Source organism: Gadus morhua, chromosome 20 (genome assembly GCF_902167405.1).
Source record: "Gadus morhua chromosome 20, gadMor3.0, whole genome shotgun sequence".
Taxonomy (NCBI): Eukaryota; Metazoa; Chordata; class Actinopteri; order Gadiformes; family Gadidae; genus Gadus; species Gadus morhua.
In genome coordinates, this window is record NC_044067.1 from 8,404,933 (window position 1) to 8,426,489 (window position 21,557).

Below are 21,557 nucleotides of genomic sequence, written 5' to 3' on the forward strand. Positions count from 1 at the left end.
TTTGCTCAGTTCTGGTAATCATTTCGGGAACATTTGATAGGGAATTTCGGAAATGTCTTAACTGGCTAGCTGTTCATTACCAACCAAACCGATGCATTTGTACTTTGTACTCCTCGGTACTACACAATTATATGGTATTTATCTATTTGTAATTTATTGTATTTATTATATTCTCTGAGCTGAGGCAGAAAAGCCCATTTCAGACCAAGGCAGGACAATACTAGAACACATTCTACTCTATTCTACTGAACAGTATCTTTAGAGGCCCCCCACCTCATGTCGGATGTGAGTGAGCTGGTCTCCACACTGTGAAGGTGGACGTTGTCGTGGTCGAAGCCCAGCTGAGCCATGCAGCCGCTGGGCCTCAGCACCCACCTGGCCTCCGTCAGGAAGAGCTTCTTCTGGAGCCTCCGCGGTCCCAAGCCTTAGTGGTGGAAGAAACCAGAGGTCGGTTTGTTCCCGAAATGTTTACCAGAACTGAGCAAAACTGAACTGTAAGAGAGAGGGCAGTATAAAATAACTTAAATCAATGTATTAATAATATACTTTATGTGAAAATTGTACCTATTTCACATGATGCTGCATACAGACACCGTTTTGTAAAGATTACACACACACACACACACACACACACACACACACACGTTCAAACTAACGACGCACAACAATGATGAACTTGTTGTTTGATCCAGAACACAGACCTGAATGAAGAGACAGTGTGACACAAACATCTGTGGATTGTTTTAAAGTCTCCATTTTGACATATAGGGCCCTATCTTGCATCCGGCGCAATTTACTTAATCGCTTGCTAGTTTGCAACTGGCGCAGAGCATTCTATTCCCTCCTGCGCACGCGTCGGTAAATTAGGGAATGATCTGGCGCCCCAAGGGGCGGCTCGGCGAAAGGAGGAGGCGTGATCTGGCCCAAACGTTCCCTGGTGCTATTTTGGCCGTTCCAGAAAACACTTATGCCACAAACCAGGAAATACCTGGTTTAAAGTCAGTGGCGCGTTGTTCAGGTGCTATTTTAAGGGCGCATGCATAATGTTGCTTGTGCACCTCGCGCATACACTTCTCTCATCTACCTAGCTACACATTCTTGGAAAATTATTTGGGAAATAACAGCTGATACAGCGGTAATAAGTTGTACTTTTAAATCAATGCATCTGCAAACACCGTACAGCAAACACATATTTTCTTGACACAGACATCATTTACATGCCCATAACTTTTAGGATTGATGAGTATTTGATTGTGAGAAAACATTGTTTTACCGCGAGTGAGTGTTAAAAAGAAAGAATGAATGCGGGCGCGAGCGTGTGTATGTGTAACACACGCGCGCCCGCGCACATGTGTGCGTCCATCTGTTTAAACACACGCCAACTAAACACGTAACGCATAATACAGTCCATGGCAATGTATATTAACGGGGGACGGACGCATGCATATTAGGAACACAAGTCGATAACGATAATGCATACAATACTGATAAGAAACGATGTTTATAATGAATTTCGTGTATCATTAAATATAACCACAGTTACCGCATGTTATAGGCCTATCATATAGCCTACGTTTTCTTTGCCGAAATTTATTTGAGGACTCGAAGAAAACCTTATTCCATGTGTGAATTAGGCCATATTATTTGGCCATAAACTGAGCCATTTGAAGTTTGAAATTCATGTGCATCTGTCTCATCGGAGACTGCAGACGGGCTGTCAAAATATCAACTCGTCAGATTCAAATGCGGTCATGGCTCTTAAAGGGGATGGGAGCTGGCACTCTCATTGGTTTATTGCAGTTACGCCCAAACCACACCTAAGGGAAGTGAGGCTGCTTCAGACCGACCCTTTTTAGATATGCGCCGGGCGCAAGAGTCATTTTTCGCGCCGGTAAACTATAGCGACATCGCCGTAGAACCGCCCACAAAGCTACTTGCGCTTGGCGCATCTCACTTGCGTTTCAGACCTTTAAAATAGGGCCCATAAAGTAGGGTTTCAAATGATGTCACACACATTCCAAGAGACCATCTTGGAGCTTTTTCACCATTATAATAAGAATAATATCAACTTTTTGTACCGTTATTCAAGAATTTTTTGTCAACAAATAGGCCTACCAAAATGGCTTGAACTTAGATGAACAGATAAACTTTATTTTCGATTTTATATTTTATTTATGTAACCCTTAACCCTAACCCTATTTTTATACCATATTACAATTATGTTTGTCTCTGTGGATTTTGTACTTTTATATCGACCAGCATAACTTTTAGTGTGAAAATGTAAAAGACAATAAGCTTTTTCTAATGCTTATTATTTTATGGAACTTAATATCAAATTATTGAAACATTATCAGGGAAAATAATTTATATAAATTCACCAATAGAAACACACATAGTATGGAGTTAAGAGTCTTGCAACAATAGATTTCGAAAACTATCTAAAGGAAGATTACGTGCTTCATGTTGAATAAAGTCCCTTTTTCATCATATCGAGTTTCATCATTCTCTCAACTCTCCCATCATGGGGGACCATTCAGGTATGTTGTGATGATGGGCAGTTTCCTTCTCTGAGTTTCCCAAGAGCGGGTTTAATTACCCTCCAAGTCGATGTAGCAACCTGTTGACCACTCACACAGCCTGTTTTGCATACATGTATCCACTTGGTACTTATGGCTGCTTTACCCATCCCTGTGGTCTTCATTAGAGCGATGTAGCTACAAGTCCTTCCCTTTGGCATGACTCTGGGGCGGTCTAGTTCACCTCCATGTCACAGAAATAGACACATTAACAAATCTTAACGTAATATTTGTAAATAAGGGTTTCTATTGTTTTATACCTTTTTGGCCAAAATAAATCCCAGCCAGCCTGGAATCTCTGTTCATCCAGTTCAGGACTAACACATACGCGCACACACGCACGGGCAGACGCACGCACGCACAAACGCACACACACACACGCAAATACAGGCCTTAAGCGCCAAGGCCATGGTTTTAACAGACCAGCTCTAAGGAACGCTATTACCCCAGGCATCCCAAGCCCAATGTCTAATGTCATCTTTTTAAAAACAAACCTTTTTCATTTTCATGTAAAGGATCTTTGGGTTTGTAAAATGCACCAAAATTGTGTTATTGGAGTGAACCTGTTCGTTGGTGTCTCATTAGGGTTTTGTCTGAACACCTCATTAAGGCAGTGACCATAGGTTGTAATTAGTGGTGCTAAATGTGACTATCCCCCTTAAGGTGTGTTCCCTGGAGCCCGTGGGTTATCACGGACAATGGACACCAGGGACCGCTGAAATGCCCAATCACCAACACCTTACATCAATAACAACTTATTTGTTTGGTGCTTTGGGAATCAATAACCTCTCCAGTGTCTAAAGTGTGTAGAATGGGTAAGCGTAGTGGTTCCCAACCTTTTTTTTGGCCTGTAACGCCAACGCGGAAAGTTTTTGTGACTCACCAACAACCTCTTGTTGTTGTGCATCTGTTTCAACACACATAATCCTACCCCAATGAAACTTTGCCGGAAATATCAATGCAATAGATTGACAAAGATTGACAAGCAAGCTAGTTGACCGACTCGTGACGCATCTTCGAATGCACCAGACTTAAAGATTCGGTATACTTGGACTCAAGCTTCAAATCACTACATTTTCTAACCCTAACAGAGCTTTGGAGATTAAATCTGTGCAAGCCGTTGACCATAAATAAACATACAGATTTATACAAACTGCATCTGAAGAGACCAACAATCTGTGTTTTTTTATGAGATTGGCTCACAACAGGGTAACTCACACACTGCTTGGGTCCCTAAAAAACAAAGCTGTGACAAGACTACTAGGGAGCTGCGCCTTAACGTCTAAACATAGGCAAAACTATGCATGCGAGGTGCTAATTGTTTTTTTTGTGTTTTTCACATATTAAAAAAAATGGCAAAAAATCTATCCAGACGGAAGTCAAAGGCTCTTCAGGCAAAGTTGTGCCTCATTAGGAGACACGTGTGAGTGCCAGGTGTCATGACTGTAGGTCAAAGGGGTTAGGAGATATGTTTCTTCAAAGTTAGTGTTTTCAGACGATTGCTATAGTGCCACTATTGGGCCAATCAGTGTAAAAAGTGTTTCCGTAGCCTAAAAAATAACAACACGATTTAGTTTTTGGTTATTTTTTGCATCTTAATATATCTTCTGAACTTAAATATAGTACTCAATGCCATAGTGTAGGTTACCAAAATTATAGCGTCATTAAATACAAACTCAAGTGGCTTACTTTTTGTGAAATCGAACTGTCTTATAAAATGCACTTTGACAACACAACGAAGAGACACTGATGCCAAGAAAGAATGCTACCGCCACGTTGTGTGTGTGTGTGTGTGGATGTATGGTTCTCCGTCTGGGGAGCAGTTAATGGTGATGGGTGCATTTGAGAAGGTTAAGGCTCGTTTAACTCCATGGTGTGTGGAGTATTTCATGTTCAACATTGCCGATTATAATGCTCATACTCAAAGTGTTTAAGATATGTATGTTACAAAGTTACAATGGGGATAAAAAGGGGATATAGGGGTGTTCAAATTCTAGCTGAAATAGGGGGTTCACTTCCACTTTTAAGTAAAATAAGCCCAAAGAATTAGTTATGGATATAATTATATATATCCATATAATTATGGATGTGAATATTAAATATTATCAAGAGTGTGACGATGATGATGACGTCAGCCCCATCGAACAAAAAAAAGAAGGCATTGGGCTTCTGTTATAAATTCATACTGTAGTTCGACTACATCAAGCAAAGTTACTACTGCCTCTTAGCCGGACCAACACCACATACAATCGGCTAAAGTCTACCAACGTTTTGATATTCCTTTCCTTACCAATGCGGGTGTGAATAATTCTGAAACTATGTTCCTAACTAACTAAGTCTTTTCATAGTTGTAATCAGTCAACTCTTTCACAGCTGTGACCTTACTAACATCGTCCTACAAAAGATTTGGAAGGATTTGAACTTCACACAAAACATGTGAGGATTCCAGCGTTGAAACATTTTCTTCCCCTGAAGAACTCTCAATCCTTTGGTTGGTCAAATGGAAAATGGTTCACATCCATTTTATTTTAACCTCACTGCATTTGGAAACATTGGATACTACCGCTATCCAGCGTTTATCTTTTGTTTTCTTCTGTATTCAGTTATTGTGTTCGCTAATGTCATCATCATACTGGTTATCTCACGAGAGAAATCGCTGCATCAGCCCATGTATATTTTGATTTTGTGTCTCTGCATCAATTCTCTATATGGATCAGCTGGCTTTTTCCCCAGGTTCCTGATAGACCTTCTATCCGACACTCATGCCATTTCCCTTCCGGCTTGTTTCACTCAGATCTTCTTTATTTATTCATATGCAACATTTGAATTGACCATGATGAGTGCCATAGCGTATGATAGGTATGTGGCTGTTTGTCACCCCTTGCATTACCACAACAAGATGACAGCAAACAAGGTGATAACAATTGTAGCCGCAGCGTATATCTATCCCGTATGCGTTCTGTCCCCATCTGCCTGTCTGTCTTTTACAACTCCCCTGTGTGGTAATAATATACCAAAGGTATTCTGCGCAAATTGGCTTGTTTTAAAGCTGTCCTGTGTAACAACTTTTATCAATAACGTGGTTGGACTTTTTCTTTCAGGTACTATATTTGCACCATTACTTTTTGTTGCATATACCTACGTGCGCATTCTTCTTATTTGTAGAAAAGGCACCTCAGAGTCTAGGCTCAAAGTCTTACAGAGCTGCTTGCCACATATAGTTACTTTTGCTAATTTTGCTGTCTCAATGTTTTGTGATGTTGTCCTGAGTCGGTTTAATATAGAAGAATTTAGTCCATTTGCAGCAATAGTTATATCACTTGAGTTTGTTGTGATTCCCCCAATTGTGAACCCTCTTATGTATGGGATTAAGCTACAAGAGATAAAAAAAAATATTCTTAAATGTTATTTTAAAAAATAATACTGTACATAGCCTTTAATAATTACTAGTGGGATACGATACTCCAACAACCTATTGGTATCAGAGTCTTACTGATGACAAAACCCTTATCCAAATATGTCAAAATATTGCTTCATATTATTTGTATGTAGCCTGGCCCTACCAGACCATCGTACTTCATTTAATTTGTAAAGAAGTGAAATGAAAATTGAGTGGAAGTAGGTAGGTGGGCGGTGCCAGGCTAATTTGTATGTATGCATGTTAGACCATTTTTAAAACCAGTTGTAACAAAATCTTCTCAACCTGTATTATAAATAACCAAAAATATATAGTATTGCGGCTCTTGCCTTATTCTTTCATGAAAAAACAGCTGTTGAAACTTAATATTTGGGTATAAGAATAAGAATGAAATGCCATTTTGGATGTGTGTGTTCATGAAATTTAAATAGTGATGCAATAAAACAAAGTAAAAGAGCTAAACAACTTATATATAATATAACAGGATGCATGGCAAGGGGCAAAGCGATCAATTTGATTGGATAGATCAACTGGTGTAGGGATTCACATTAGAGATGCACCGATCAACCGGCCGCCGATTAAAAAAGCCGGTTTTGTATCCAATCGGCCACAATCGGTGACCTGCCGGTCACTGTCGTAATTTCCGGTTTTCGGCCGATCAAACTCACCCGCATGCGCGGTGCGTAGCAGCTCAAGGCGCCCAGAGCGCGGGAAGAAAAACATGTCGCTGATTTGGACTTATTTCACTGTGTGCCAGGACGACCCAAAACACGCTGTTTGTAATGCTTGCAAGTCAAAAATAAGCCGTGGGGGATCATGTTGCTAGGTACGCGTCCTGCGTCCCTGACGCATTCAAATCTGAAAGGACGCACTAAACTCACTATCCATGCGTCCCGGGGACGCATCTAATTTTCCCCATGAAAAACGATACATTGTGAACATTAAACAACTCGTGTTTAATCACAGTAACTGGCCAAAGAAACCTTCTTGTGAGCAGACCAGACAAGCACTGTTTCAACCCTCTGCGCATCTACTCGGCGCAGACGTGATCCCCTGTTCAAAGTATCGCGACATGCTAATTTAGCCGCTACCAAAACAACTAGCTCGTCACCGCTGATTTCATTTCAACAATTAAAAATACAAACTTCATAGTAAATAAACCCACGTTTCCACTGCTCGATGCTGTGCTCATTCGTGTCGATTATGTTGTAACGTTTAGGGGACGTGCTGTAATGAAATAAATGAAACATAATCCGGTGGTGGTGATGAAAACTACATTGAACGGCAGCCTACATATTGTTATGCCCAAACGGCGCCTGCGCATACATCGCGCTTCCAACGAGATCCCGTTTTTCTCGAGAAACAGGCAGAGAAGAGAGAACGCAAAAATACCACCAAAGAAAAAGATGAAACCTATTGCAGGTCAGCAAACTATTGCAGCTGCATTTTCTGTCCCCACTACCTCTGCACTCCTCCCTGACTCTGATCAGCCTAGAGAGAGTACCTCAACATTGCCTGTACCTACTTCTGCCTCCCCCTCTACTGAGCCTGATGAGCCCACTGCAGAAGAATTGCCTCAACCTTCTACATGTTCCTCCCAAAAAAAGCGAACTTTTCTGAAGCAGTGGCTCACCACATACAAATGGCTGCGCTTTTCAGATGACAATTTCATGTATTGAGTTTAACACTATTAATTTCATTTAAGAAATAGAATAATAATAAAAAAGAAACACATTTTTTAAACTGGGGAGTCGGGACCCATTGAATTTCTCAGGGACCCACCCAACTCGCCACCTGTGGGTCCCGGGGACTCACTACATTGAAAACCTATCAACATATTATATGATTATAATTATTTCTTAGAAAATCGGTATCGGAAAAACCGGTTTTGGCAGGTCAGACCTCCTTAAAAACCGGAAATCGGTATCGGCCAAGAATTTTGCAATCGGTGCATCTCTAATTCACATTGTTCCTGACTGTGGCTTCGGATAGTTTCAGATGGTTTTTTGAATGAGTGGACATTGTGCATCACTTTGCAATTACCATGAAACAGCAATGTTTGATTATGGTTATGCACAATAACGAGAACATCGAATCAAGCCAGAGATAAGCATACGTTATTTTCCTTTGTAAGAATCCATTCGATAATGTTGTCACACTTATAAATGTCATTGGAAAAACAAGCACTATTAGAAGGCCTAACTGTAGGTGCAGCTTTGTCTCAAAGGATGACATTGCATCCAGTTTTGTGAATTGCGGCTTCCACTTTCGCGCTCCGCACTTGAACAAAATTCTTGTTTGCAATTAGTTCCTAAGACCCAAAATTAAAGGAAAATAGGCTCAAGGGTCAAAAACCCAGAAGTTGTCCTTTAAGTCCAACTGTAACAGAAGGCTTTCTGGACGTTGAGGAAGGGTGCATCACTCAATCATTGATCGGAAACAGGGTCTCAGTGATGACTCTGAAGGATGAACCCAAACGATATAGAGGCAGATTATGCCTTACAACAGCTAATATTAACCTAGGTTTTATTGATAGTTTTGGACATTAGATTGGATTTCAATCAATGGACTGGAACATTAACAATACCAAAAAAAATTAAGATTGGTACCTGTATATATATGTGTGTCATGCTACAATTTGACCTAAAAAAGAAGTGGACAAACACAAATCTTTGGGGGACGGCACTCTTAAGGTGCATTCACACTAAAAGCGAAGCCAATATTCTACTTGTGTTGCACAAGAAAAAAAAATATTGCGCAAATGATTCAGCATCAGGCATAATTTGAAGAACAAACACACGAATGAGCAGAATCGCGTCATTCGCGCTAGTAGAATTTGACATTGCCTTGACATTCAAGCCATTCGCACCGTTGGCTTGTCTGGCAAAATATATGCTTCTATTCCCATCTTTGCATTGACATTGTATGTATCTGTGCCCGCATTCATCAACAAGTCAGAATCCACACTTTGAACTACTCTTTATTCCAGAGGAAAAAGTCAGTTGTGATTTTGCTATTTTTCGGTAACAGGTATAAACTCAATGGTTTGTGGAATATGAAAAACTGAAGAATATTGCGATCATCAGAGACGAATTAAAATGTTTTTGCATTGTATGGCAGAATGTCATCTGTAATCAACTGGAACTCTGTACTGGTATCGTAAGTCAATCCCTCTTGACATTAGGGCCATCAAGCAGGCTGCATGTTCAACGACAACTTGCAACAATCTCAATGAAATTGTTAATATTATACATCATATTATACGTTATGAACGATAATCAAATAATCACAATTTCCAGTTTACTATTCAACAGTCACTTGTTGCACAGTTTAGGCCTGCTATATGAGTATCTTTGTGTGCATAAATAAACACATTTGTTCTTTCCATCCAAAATAACGTATAATGTATTTTAATTTGAGATCCACTGAAGTTTAGCTTAGAACAAAGGTGGTTAGGTCTCATAGTCATTTTAGTATGCATAATCAACACCGCTATGTGTTTAATTCTGTATCCCTGGGAATGTAAATGGCAGCCAGCTGTTCATACTCACACCAATAAAAAAATAAAAACACTCGCTCTTAAGTTTAAAGGAACTGCTCTAATGTCCAATACTGTAGGTTTCAATTGTTTCAAGCCTCACCTGTCAGTCGCTTTGGATAAAAGCATCTGTCAAATGACATCACTGGATATCACTGGGATATGTGGATGAAATGTAACCTTACCTGCTACCTATGGCTCACAAAAATGCTGACAAATCAACTGACATGTTAAAAAGTTTATTGCAACAACAGTGTGCACAGTATTTCCTGTTGTTGAATACACCTGGGAAAAAACTCTTGCTAGTAAATGCTATGAAGAGGCTCTTGTAGAAAGTATTGTCTATTATTGGATGGCCAATGCTACCCTGCTTTTCAAGACAGAGGCCTACGAGGTCAACCCACATACATACATAAAGAGTGACCAAAGCATTGATTTATACAAATAAATGAATTATGAATATACAAGGCTTCCGCATTTATACAAATATGTATAACATATTATCATGTTGACTAATCAACATAAACCATAGAGGTGTTTTTGAGGCTGTCCTCTCCAGGCCCCATCATGGATCCGCCCCTGTCACTGGGACTGTGTTCGGCATAGTGTGCGAGAGTCAGATTAACTAGTATTACTGCCGGCCACAGGGGAAACATTAAACTCTTACATAATGACTGCATGAGTTTGAAAGCACCAACGACGCCTGACCCACAGTGGAGGACTGAAGAGGAGGCTACTGTAGATCATGTCATGATCATGGATAACACTTCTGACATAACAATGTTGACACTTTCAGGGTTGAGCGGGGAGACCACCAACAGAATGGTTATTTTCTCCCTCACTCTACTTTGCTACCTTCTGATTCTGATGGTTAACATTTCCCTGGTTCTGACCATCATCTTGGACCACAACCTCCACCAACCTATGTATATCTTTGTGTGTAACCTGTGCCTCAATGCTCTTTATGGAACTGCCGGTTTCTACCCCAAGTTCCTTCTGGACCTGCTCTACTCTCGCCACGTGATCTCGTTTGGGGGTTGTGTGGTGCAGAGTCTGGTCATATATTCCTCAGTCTGCATTGAATATTCTATTCTTGCACTGATGGCCTATGACAGGTATGCTGCAATATGCCGACCACTCGATTATCACTCTCTTATGAAAAAGCAGAACGTCTGTCTGCTTACATGCTTCTCCTGGATTATTCCTTATTTAATGGTACTTGTTGCTCTGATAAAAACATCAACATTGAAATTATGTGGCTCGCACATAGATAAACCCTATTGTGCCAGTTGGTTGATTGTTAAAATTGCTTGTTCTCCTGGTCTGACAAACGCTGTTATAGGTTATATTACCATCATTGTTTATTTTTTTCATTTTGTTTATATTTTTATGTCGTACTTTTATCTGGTCAGAACATGTGTGAAGTCGATAGAGAGCCGAGAAAAATTCATGAAGACTTGTTTGCCACATTTAGTGATTCTGCTCAATGTGACCGTTGCTGTGTTGTTTGATGTGATGTTTATGCGATTTGGCTCAGCAGATGTGTCGCCAATGATTAAAAATGCATTATCACTCGAGTTTCTTATAATACCTCCTATTGTCAACCCACTAATATATGGTATTATACTTACCAAAATTCGTAATCGAATAAGGTTTATTTTGTTTCACAAGAAAGTTACGAGTTAAATGGTTAAGTGTGTACATTTTGAAAGTCTTTTTCAATTGGGTTTCGATTAGGTTTATTTTTGCTAAGAGGAAAGGTGAATTATGAGTTAAGAATATGAGTCTCACTTATACATTTATATATTTTACATTTATTATTTTAGTTGAATATTTACAATGGCAAGTTGTTGAAAATATCGTAAAAAATTACATTAATTATAATGTCTGATAATCATAAAAATATGTATCCTAAATTGTGATCAGCAATAATTAGCAATGTTTGTGTGCTCAAATGCCTTTATAGGATTTTCTATACATTATACGCTGTATATATTGGTGCAGCGTCAATGAACCATGTCCATGTAATGGGTAAAAGTCCATGTAATGGGTAAAACCAAAGCAATTTTCAGATATATAAAATTAATTGTATTGCTTGTTAGTTCGATATTGTCTCCAACATGCCATTTTTTTTAATATTCTTCCATAAAATCATGCGTGTGGTTGAAAATGAAATATTTCAACTTTAAACTACTCTTTATTGCAGAGGTCAAAATCAAGAACAGTTGTGATTAACTATTTATCTGTTACAGGTAGAAGCTTGAGGGTTTGTGGCCTATGACAAACCGAAGAATATTCCAATTATCAGTGACAGAATGAAAAATGTTTTTGCAAAGGTATCTATCGTAGTATGTCACCTGTAATCAATTGGAACTTTGTCCTAGTATCGTAAGTCAATCCCTCTCGACATTAGGGCCATTGAGCAGGCTGCACGTTCAACAACAATCCCAATGAATTTGTTAATATTATATGTCATATTATATGTTAGGAACGATAATCATGTTTCAAATTATGACAATTTCCAGTTGACTATGCAACTGTCACTTGTTGCACAGTTTAGGCCTGCTAGATGAGTATCTGTGTATGTGTATTAATAAACACATTTGTTGTTTCCATCCAACATAACACGTAATGTATTTTAATCTGAGATCAACTGAAGTTTAGTTTAGAACAAAGGCGGTTAGGTCTCATAGTCATTTTAGTATGCATAATCAACACCGCTATGTGTTTAATTCTGTAGCCCAGGGAATGTAAATGACAGCCAGCTGTTTAGACTCACAACAATAATAACCCTATTTTCTAAAGCCACTCTGTCCAGTTGTTACAGCTCTTAAGTTTAAAGGAACTGCTCTAATGTCCAACACTGTAGGTTTCAATGGTTAAAGCCTCACCGGCCGGTGGCTTTGGATAAAAGCATCTGTCAAATGACTGAGGGATACCAATGGGATATTTGGACGAAATGTAGCCTCACCTGCTAATTATAGCTTAGAAAAATGCTGACGAATCAACTGACGTGTTAAAAAGTTCATTTTAGCAGCAGCATTTCCTGTTGTTGAATACACCTGGCAAAAATCTCATGTTGGTAAATGTTATCAAGAGGCTCTTGAAGACAGTTGGCTACGATTGGATGGCCAATGCTACACTAACCTGCTTTTCAAGATGGAAGCGGAGTGGACCTACGAGGTAAAGCCACCGACATACATAAAGAGTGACCAAAAGCATTGATTTATACAAATAAATGAATTATGAAGATACAAGGCTTCCGCTTTATGCAAATATGTATAACATATTATCGCGATGACAAATCAACATAAACCATAGAGGTGTTTTTGAGGCTGGCCTCCCCAGGCCCCATCATGGATCCGCCCCTGCCACTGGGACTGTGTTCGGCATAGTGTGCGAGAGTCAGATTAACTAATATTACTGCCGGCCACAGGGGAAACATTAAACTCTTACATAATGACTGCATGAGTTTGAAAGCACCAACGACGCCTGACTCACAGTGAAGGAGTGAAGAGGAGGCTACTGTAGATCATGTCATGATCATGGATAACACTTCTGACATAACAATGTTGACACTTTCAGGGTTGAGCGGGCAGACCACCAACAGAATGGTTATTTTCTCCCTCACTCTACTTTGCTACTTTCTAATTCTGATGGTTAACATTTCCCTGGTTCTGACCATCATCTTGGACCAAAACCTCCACCAACCCATGTATATCTTTGTGTGTAACCTGTGCCTCAATGCTCTTTATGGAACTGCCGGTTTCTACCCCAAGTTCCTTCTGGACCTGCTCTTCTCTTGGCACGTTATCTCGATCGGCGGTTGTGTGGTGCAAGGTTTGGTCATATATTCCTCAGTCTGCATTGAATATTCTATCCTTGCGCTGATGGCCTATGACAGGTATGCTGCAATATGCCGACCACTCGATTATCACTCTCTTATGAAAAAGCACAATGTCAGTCTGCTTACATGCTTCTCCTGGGTCATTCCTTATTTAATTATACTGGCTTCTACTATAAAAACATATACATTGAAATTATGTGGCACGCACATAGATAAACTCTATTGTGCCAGTTGGTTGGTAGTTAAAATCGCTTGTTCTCCTGGTCTGACAAACGCTGCTTTAAGTTACATTACCATCATTATTTATTTTTTTCATTTTGTTTATATTTTTATGTCGTACTTTTATCTGGTCAGAACATGTGTGAAGTCGATAGAGAGCAAAAGAAAATTCATGCAAACTTGTTTGCCACATTTAATGACTCTGCTCAATGTGACCGTGGCTGTGTTGTTTGATGTGATGTTTATGCGATTTGGCTCAGCAGATGTGTCGCCAATGATTAAAAATGCATTATCACTCGAGTTTCTTATAATACCTCCTATTCTCAACCCACTAATATATGGTATTATACTTACCAAAATTCGTAATCGAATAAGGTTTATTTTGTTTCACAAGAAAGTTACAAATTAAATGGTTAAGTGGGTACATTTTTTAAGTCTTTTTCCATTAGGTTTCGATTTGGTTAATTTTTGATAACAGAAAAGGTGAATTATGAGTTAAGAATATTAGTCTCATTTATTAATTTTCATATTTTACATGTATTATTATAATTGAATATTTACAATGGCAAGGTGTAGAAAATATCATTAAAAAAATACATTAATTATAATTTCTAATAATCATAGCAATATGTATGCTAAATTGTTATCAGCATTAATTAGCAATATATGTGTGCTAAAAAGCCTTTCTAGGATTTTCTATACATTATACGCTGTATATATTGGTGAACCATTGGAATGGGTCCAAGGGTATAAAAAAACCATAGAGATTTCCAGATATATAAATGTAATTGTATTGCTTGATAGTTACATATTGTCTCCATACAACATGCCATTTTTTTTTTATATCGTTCAATAAAAGAACATGGGTGGGTGGAAATGAAATATTTCAACTTTGAACTACTCTTTATTCCAGAGGAAAAAGTCATGAACAGTTGTGTTTTTGCTATTTTTCGGTAACAGGTAGATTCTTAATGGTTTGTGGACTATGACAAACCGAAGAATATTGCTATCATCAGAGACGGATTGAAAATGTGTTTGCATTCTATGGCAGTATTTCATCTGTAATCAACTGGAACTCTGTACTAGTATCGTAAATCAATCCCTCTTGACATCAGGGCCATCAAGCAGTCTGCATGTTCACCGACAGCTTGCTACAATCTCAATGAATTTGTTAATATTGTACGTCATATTATACGTTATGAACGATAATCATGTTTCAAATTATGACAATATCCAGTTGACTCTGCAACTGTCAATTGTTGCACAGTTTAGGCCTGCTATATGAGTATCCAAGGGCGTCAGTTTGTTTTTAGAAGTGGTGGGGACAATAACCATAAGCTTGAGTGTGGTCTGAAAAGTGCTGGGTACCTATGTAAGCTATTCATCCATTCAACGCTGCATTACAATATGCTCTACAGTGCATTGTCAGGTGTTGAAATTATTCGAATATTCGAATACTGGTTTGGAAAATTAGTATTTGAAGCTTATATCAGTATTCGGAGCTTCGTTATTTATTTTTTTCCACGAGGTGCTTTACCAGAGCGAGGGAGGCAAACTATAAGCGTCAGCGACACCAAGCAGAGAAGCGAGAGAGGTGGAGGAAGAATAGATACCTTGTTTCCCTTTACTTTATAACACAACATTAGCGGGATCTCTGGAGGAAAAGTAATACTTAAAACCTTAGCTTAGTTGTTTGTTTACGTTCGCTGTACAGCGCCGCGCCAATCAACTGTGACTGGCTTGCTGCAGAGCGTGAGCGTCTTGGGAATACCCGGTCAATATAATGGATATAATATGGACACATAAGACAATCAATATTCGGTATTTGTTATGGATTTATTGTACAAATTCCCTGAAAAGATGCACGTTCCAGGATGAATTGAAAAGCTCCCGTAAGGGCTGAGATGACAGAGAACAGCTGATTTGGAACGGAGCAACAGCTGTTCGCTTTCACGGGGAAAAACTAAGGAACTTCAACCTACTTAGGCCTACTAATTAACGTTCAAAAGCTAATTAATCTTCAACAAAATATGCAGATACTGTCGAAATCGGTTCCAGGGAGTATATAAGGATTATTAATGTTGTTTTTGATGGTGTTTTTTTTTTTTCTGGAACGAGTATTCGAATATTCGCTCGGAAATACCAACGAGTATTCGAAGCCTGAAAAATGGCATTCGGGCCAGCCCTATGAAGATCCTATTCGAACAATAAAAGTTGAAAACCACAGTTTGTGTTTTGGCTTGTTTTTCAAAACAGCGTTAGAAACACCAGGGTATTGGCTCGGGATATGTAGGCCTAATACTAATACACACAGGACAAAGAACAGTGTTGGCAATTTAACACTTATCTTGACATCAACAGAGTTTACCAGACAAACAATGCCAGACTGTAAAGGGGGTACGAAATGAAACGAGGTACTGAGCATCAGCCTTTTGAAGACGAGCAAGGGCTGCTGGTAGCATATGTTATGCTGCATTAAAAAAAATAAGAAAAATACAAGCACCCAGAGGAGAATTGCATCTGCCAAATCCTGACCACCAGTAAACACTTGCGAAGGACCAATGTAGACTTCACTCGTTACAACATCATAAGAAAATTGTCCGCAAATAAAATCCCCTTCAGTTTAGGATAATCACACAGGTTATGCAAGAACATATTTATGTCAGGATAGGCCTACCAGGCTCCAAGTCGTCACATATCTCAATCAGACAAAACCAACTATAACCACATTGGCATAGCAATCGCACCGTGTGTAGCTGCTACTAGCTGCAATCTATATATACAATGCACAGTGCTTAATTTGAGGGGGAGCAAGGGGGAGCGCGCTCCGGAAGCTCTGACGTGCGCTCCGGATTAACCTCTGACGCGCGCTCCGGAAGCTCTGACGTGCGCTCCGCCAGCTCCGCCACGAGCAGTATAAAAAAAAAATGCGCTGCGTAGCGGTAATCAATGAAGTACAACATAACATTGCGTGGGGAATAGGCACTTTGGCGCCCCGTGCTGCAGGCGTACACCCGTGTATAGATGGAATGAAACCCTCACTGAAGTCCGTAGGTTGACGATACCCCCCCCCCCGTCCTCAGCGCTCCGGGAGCTCCCACTGGACAAATTAAGCACTGACAATGCATACTAACTGGAGCACCAACCAGAATCAGATCATAATCGATTGGGACCGTTGGTAACCTTTGGCCAGGTCATCACGATTCACGAGCAAACAGAACCTGCAGCAAAGTTTACGTAAACCAATTTCTTACCTTATGTGGCCCTCCACATGCAGGCTAGATGTCGTATCCATATCGATATTATCCAGTGTCACAAACGTGCTTTTTATAGGAAGCAAAATGACCGGCTATTTTCTGAATAAAAATGACAATTTTGGCTGTCTTGAAACTTCTCCAGTGCGTTCACACCAAACGCAACGGGACGACAAGATCCCATACAAAGTGAACGTATAGACGCGTATCGGGCGAATATTTTTGATTTGTCGCGCCACACTTTCGCCGTGCACAGGCAAGCGCGTTCACGAGGATTTGTGGCGCTAAAATGTTCAACTTTGAAACGAATTTCGCGTGATGACAGCCAATCAGCGTTCAACAGCGTGGCCACTGAGTGACATGTGTAACGTAACAGCCAATCAGCGTTCAACCGTCAAACTCAGCGCAGTGCAGTCCGGGCTGTACTGCAGCATGGAGGAGAAAGTGATTGTTGCCGTTTGCGACTCTCGGAGCTCTATATATAATAGTATATAATATAATATAATTGTATAGATAATATCACGACCAAAAGCTCTGTGTGCCTCCGGATGGCCGTAGCGCAGGGATCTCATAGGGATTGGGCTTCTCGTGAGTCGGGGGTTTGTTTACCGGCGTTGCCATGGTTTCCGGTCTTGTGCGTTCCAACGGTTTATTAGGTAGGCCTATCTAATAAATGATGTCTTTGAGCGCGCCTATCGCATGATTTTAGACTCGACGATTTCGGTTGAGTATGTGGGGATTTAAAAAAAAAAAAAAAAAATTATTTTTTTTTACACATTTTTAAAACTGGTGGGGACAAAATTCGTATTTCAAATAGTGGGGGGGACATGTCCCCCCCGTAATCGACGCCTATGTGAGTATCTGTATGTGCATCAGTGGCGGCTGGTCGTTTTTAAAGTGAGGGAGGAAGGACCGCGCGCTTGGTTGCCAATGGCCTGCTTGCACTGTTGGTGTATGGTGCCATAAGAATGTGAGACTCAAGTTGTTTCAGGGTGTTTTGGTGAACTACAAAATAGAAGGGAGGGAGTTATGTGAACAAAATGTATACAAAGCCACCAGTGGCATCACTGTAATTTGAGAAGGAAAGGATGCAAAGCATATTAGTCAAATCAGGCCTACTATTGATTTGTAAAAGTAAATAAAAAAATCTGGGCCTATCATTGGGCCTATTTTTGCCCTCACTGACTGAAGTTATTTAGCTATGTTTATTTTCAGTTACAATTGCTTGTAATGCTACCAGTAAGTCATGCGTACCTAGCAAACCATGTAGCACTCACAACACTGACGTTGCCATTACTTCTGGTGACCTTGATTTTGGGAAGTGGTCTACCTCTTTCTTTGGTCGCTAACTTAGCACTGTAACTGAATGAATGGAATGCTTTTTGTAATAAGACGTTAACAATGTCCTCCGTTTCCAATGTTTCCAATGTTTCCATTGTGCATTTAGGATCTCGCTGTCGCAGATTTCACTTGCTCTGCGTCTCTCAGACTGAGCACCGCGGCAACGCAGACCGGGTTTGTTATCGACAGCGTTGCCAGATTGGGCAGATTTCCCGCCCAATGATAATTCTTCCAGCCTAACATGGTTAAAAGTAGCCCAATTGTGTGGGAAATCTGACCAATCTGGCAACACTGCTCAACATCCAGGGATCCTGCTCATTGGTTCATAGTGCAGACGGATAGATTTTTGCGCGAATCAGACCCCTTAAGGTCCCACCCACTCAGAGGAGGATTTTCCTCCTCTCTCCCATTGAAACCCATGTTATCCACCTGCCGCCAGTACTTTCGGGAAAATGAATGGGAGTCAACGGAGGCGGAGGGAGGACGTTCCTCCCTAAAGTAATTGTCAAAAGGCGATAGGGGGTGCTAATGTCCCTTTACCCAGGGAAACGAACATTATATATTCAAAGGCAATAAAGTAGTCATATTTAAGGGCATTCATTCATTACAATAGTCTGGGCAATCTACATTTTTTATTCTCAACAATGTTAGGGAGGATCTTCCTCCCTCTCCTCAATGGAGAAGCCTCCACTGATGTGCATTAATAAACACATTTGTTGTTTCCATCCGACATAACATGTAATGTATTTTGATTTGAGATCCATTGAAGTTTAGCTTAGAACAAAGGTGGTTAGGTCTCATAGTATGGAGTCAGTTTCCTGCCATAATTCAAACCTGAAAAAAAAAGTTTCAAAGGCTTGTAAGTCTGGGTTTGAAAACTCAACACCTTGTAAAAAAGGTTTTGCAACACTGAAAAAAGAGATTATAACCTGAAAAAAAAATAAAACTAAAATTCAAACATCTGTAAACATGATTTTGTGTTCTATTTTATCTTCTTCATCATTTTCACCAACACATTTTCAAAGTTCAAACAATTTCACCAGCGCATTTGCAGAGTTTCAAATCTGGCACTGTTCTAACAGTGTATTTCATTGTTGCCCGGTTTTGAAACCTTGTAAATGGGATTCTGCAAACAGGTGTTCATACATTGAGAAATACGTTTTGAAAGGTTGAATATTTAGTTTTAAAAACATGTAAAGGTGTACGTTTACGACATTGCAACGTATTTTTTCAGAACTGGCTTTTCAGCACTGACTTTTCAGAGATTTGACCACACAGGCGCAAGCTTTGAGTCACGTGAATATTGGCAGTGTTCTGACGCCACTTGTTTTGAAACTCCTTGGCAGTCGAATCTGAAAAAGAAAAAAACGTTCCTGGGGGCGGGACCATTTAGCTCTAAACCTATTGGTTGCTCTCGGCTGACGTACATTCCAATCACATGGGCCGTTCACCGGGCTGTGCGTGATTGACAGTGCTCTGCCGATGACACGAATAACAAGCGACTTTCGCGGTTGATTATGATTTCCATTTTTTGGAACCATGGCTGTTTCCCAAAGTGAAGGCTGCGTCCTTGCTAGTCGCGTCCTATGGAGATGAGACTAGCTGTGTTCGAAATCGTTCCCTATCATGGATGTAGTGCACTAAATAGGGTGCACGCCATTTTGTAGGGTGTTCGAATTCTCAGTGGTCCACTATATAGGGCACTATATAGTGGACTTGAAATAGGGTGCATACGATGTTCCCTACATGTTACTCCCGTATACCACAATGCAATGCGGTTGTATTTTTCCAGGGGAGAAGAAGCTGAATAACCGCGAAAACGAATACATTTAATGATGGAGTCTCCGGCTTGTGTTTAGAAATGTCAACAATTTATTTGGGATTTAACATTCAAAATTAATTTAAAAAAAACTTGAACAAGGAAATGTAACATTCAACATCAATACAACCTCCAGCCCGGTTTGTTTAGATGATGTCGGCGCATCACGTCACACAAATACCAGGCGCATTTACTGACGCAAATGACGTTTAGAAATGTTAGGCGTAGTGTCCGAATTCTCGTTCCCTATTCCCTATATAGTGCACTATATCATGTACACTATATAGGGAATAGGGAACGAGTGTATAGGGAACGATTTCGAACACAGCTTCTGGTTCCAGAAAATGAAAATGAAAATCAACCGCGAAAGTCGCTTGTTATTCGTGTCATCGGCTGAGCACTGTCAATCACGCACAGCCCGGTGAACGGCACATGTGATTGGAATGTACGTCAGCCGAGAGCAACCAATAGGTTTAGAGCTAAATGGTCCCGCCCCCAGGAACGTTTTTTTCTTTTTCAGATTCGATTGTCAGGAGTTTCAAAACGAGTGGCGCCAGAACACTGCCAATATTCACGTGACTCAAAGCTTGCGCCTGTGTGGTCAAATCTCTGAAAAGTCAGTGCTGAAAAGCCAGTTCTGAAAAAATACGTTGCAATGTCGTAAACATACACCTTTACAAGTTTTTAAAACTAAATATTCAACCTTTCAAAACGTATTTCTCAATGTATGCATGACCTGTTTGCAGAATCCCATTTACAAGGTTTCAAAACCGGGCAACAATGAAATACACTGTTATAACAGTGCCAGATTTGAAACTCTGCAAATGCGCTGGTGAAATTGTTTGAACTTTGAAAATGTGTTGGTGAAAATGATGAAGAAGATAAAATAGAACACAAAATCATGTTTACAGATGTTTGAATTTTAGTTTTATTTTTTTTCAGGTTATAATCTCTTTTTTCAGTGTTGCAAAACCTTTTTTACAAGGTGTTGAGTTTTCAAACCCAGACTTACAAGCCTTTGAAACTTTTTTTTTCAGGTTTGAATTATGGCAGGAAACTGACTCCATATCATAGTCATTTTAGTATGCATAATCAACACCACTATGTGTTTAATTCTGTATCCCAGGGAATTTAAATGGCAGCCAGCTGTTTCTACTCTTAACAATAATAACCTTATGTTCGGTTTTCTAAAGCCACTCTGTCCAGTTGTTACAGCTCTTAAGTTTAAAGGAACTGCTCTAATGTCCAACGCTGCAGGTTTCAATTGTTTCCAGCCTCAACGGCCAGTCCCTTTGGATAAAAGCATCTGTCAAATGACTGAGGGATATCAATGGGATATTGGGACGAAATGTAGCCTCAACTGCTACTTATAGCTTAGAAAAATGCTGACTAATCAACTGACAAGCTTAAATGTTTATTTTACAACAGTGTGCACAGCATTTCCTGTTGTTGAATACACCTGGCAAAAATCTCATGTTGGTAAATGTTATCAAGAGGCTCATGAAGACAGTTGGCTATGATTGGATGGCCAATGCTACACTAACC

General features: G+C 39.9%; 3 protein-coding genes across 3 annotated transcripts; all 3 read left to right on the top strand.

The window, feature by feature from the left end:
• Nucleotides 1–1,897: 1,897 nt before the first annotated feature.
• On the top strand, nt 1,898–6,533 carry LOC115533695 (olfactory receptor 51L1-like). The gene has a single exon (XM_030344322.1). It carries the CDS (start codon nt 5,077–5,079, stop codon nt 5,995–5,997), a length of 921 nt encoding a protein of 306 aa, XP_030200182.1. The 5' UTR covers nt 1,898–5,076; the 3' UTR covers nt 5,998–6,533.
• A 1,431-nt stretch (nt 6,534–7,964) lies between these two features.
• On the top strand, nt 7,965–12,786 carry LOC115533672 (olfactory receptor 4M1-like). The gene has a single exon (XM_030344278.1). It carries the CDS (start codon nt 10,211–10,213, stop codon nt 11,216–11,218), a length of 1,008 nt encoding a protein of 335 aa, XP_030200138.1. The 5' UTR covers nt 7,965–10,210; the 3' UTR covers nt 11,219–12,786.
• Nucleotides 12,787–12,821: 35 nt separating this feature from the next.
• On the top strand, nt 12,822–14,075 carry LOC115533673 (olfactory receptor 2K2-like). Its single transcript, XM_030344279.1, has one exon. The coding sequence runs from the start codon at nt 13,072–13,074 to the stop codon at nt 14,005–14,007; it is 936 nt and encodes a 311-aa protein (XP_030200139.1). The 5' UTR covers nt 12,822–13,071; the 3' UTR covers nt 14,008–14,075.
• Nucleotides 14,076–21,557: the final 7,482 nt, after the last annotated feature.

Excerpts from the sequence above, each read along its gene's own strand:
- LOC115533695 (XM_030344322.1), top strand. The coding sequence starts at position 5,077 with ATGGAAAATGGTTCACATCCATTTTATTTTAACCTCACTGCATTTGGA.
- LOC115533672 (XM_030344278.1), top strand. The coding sequence starts at position 10,211 with ATGAGTTTGAAAGCACCAACGACGCCTGACCCACAGTGGAGGACTGAA.
- LOC115533673 (XM_030344279.1), top strand. The coding sequence starts at position 13,072 with ATGATCATGGATAACACTTCTGACATAACAATGTTGACACTTTCAGGG.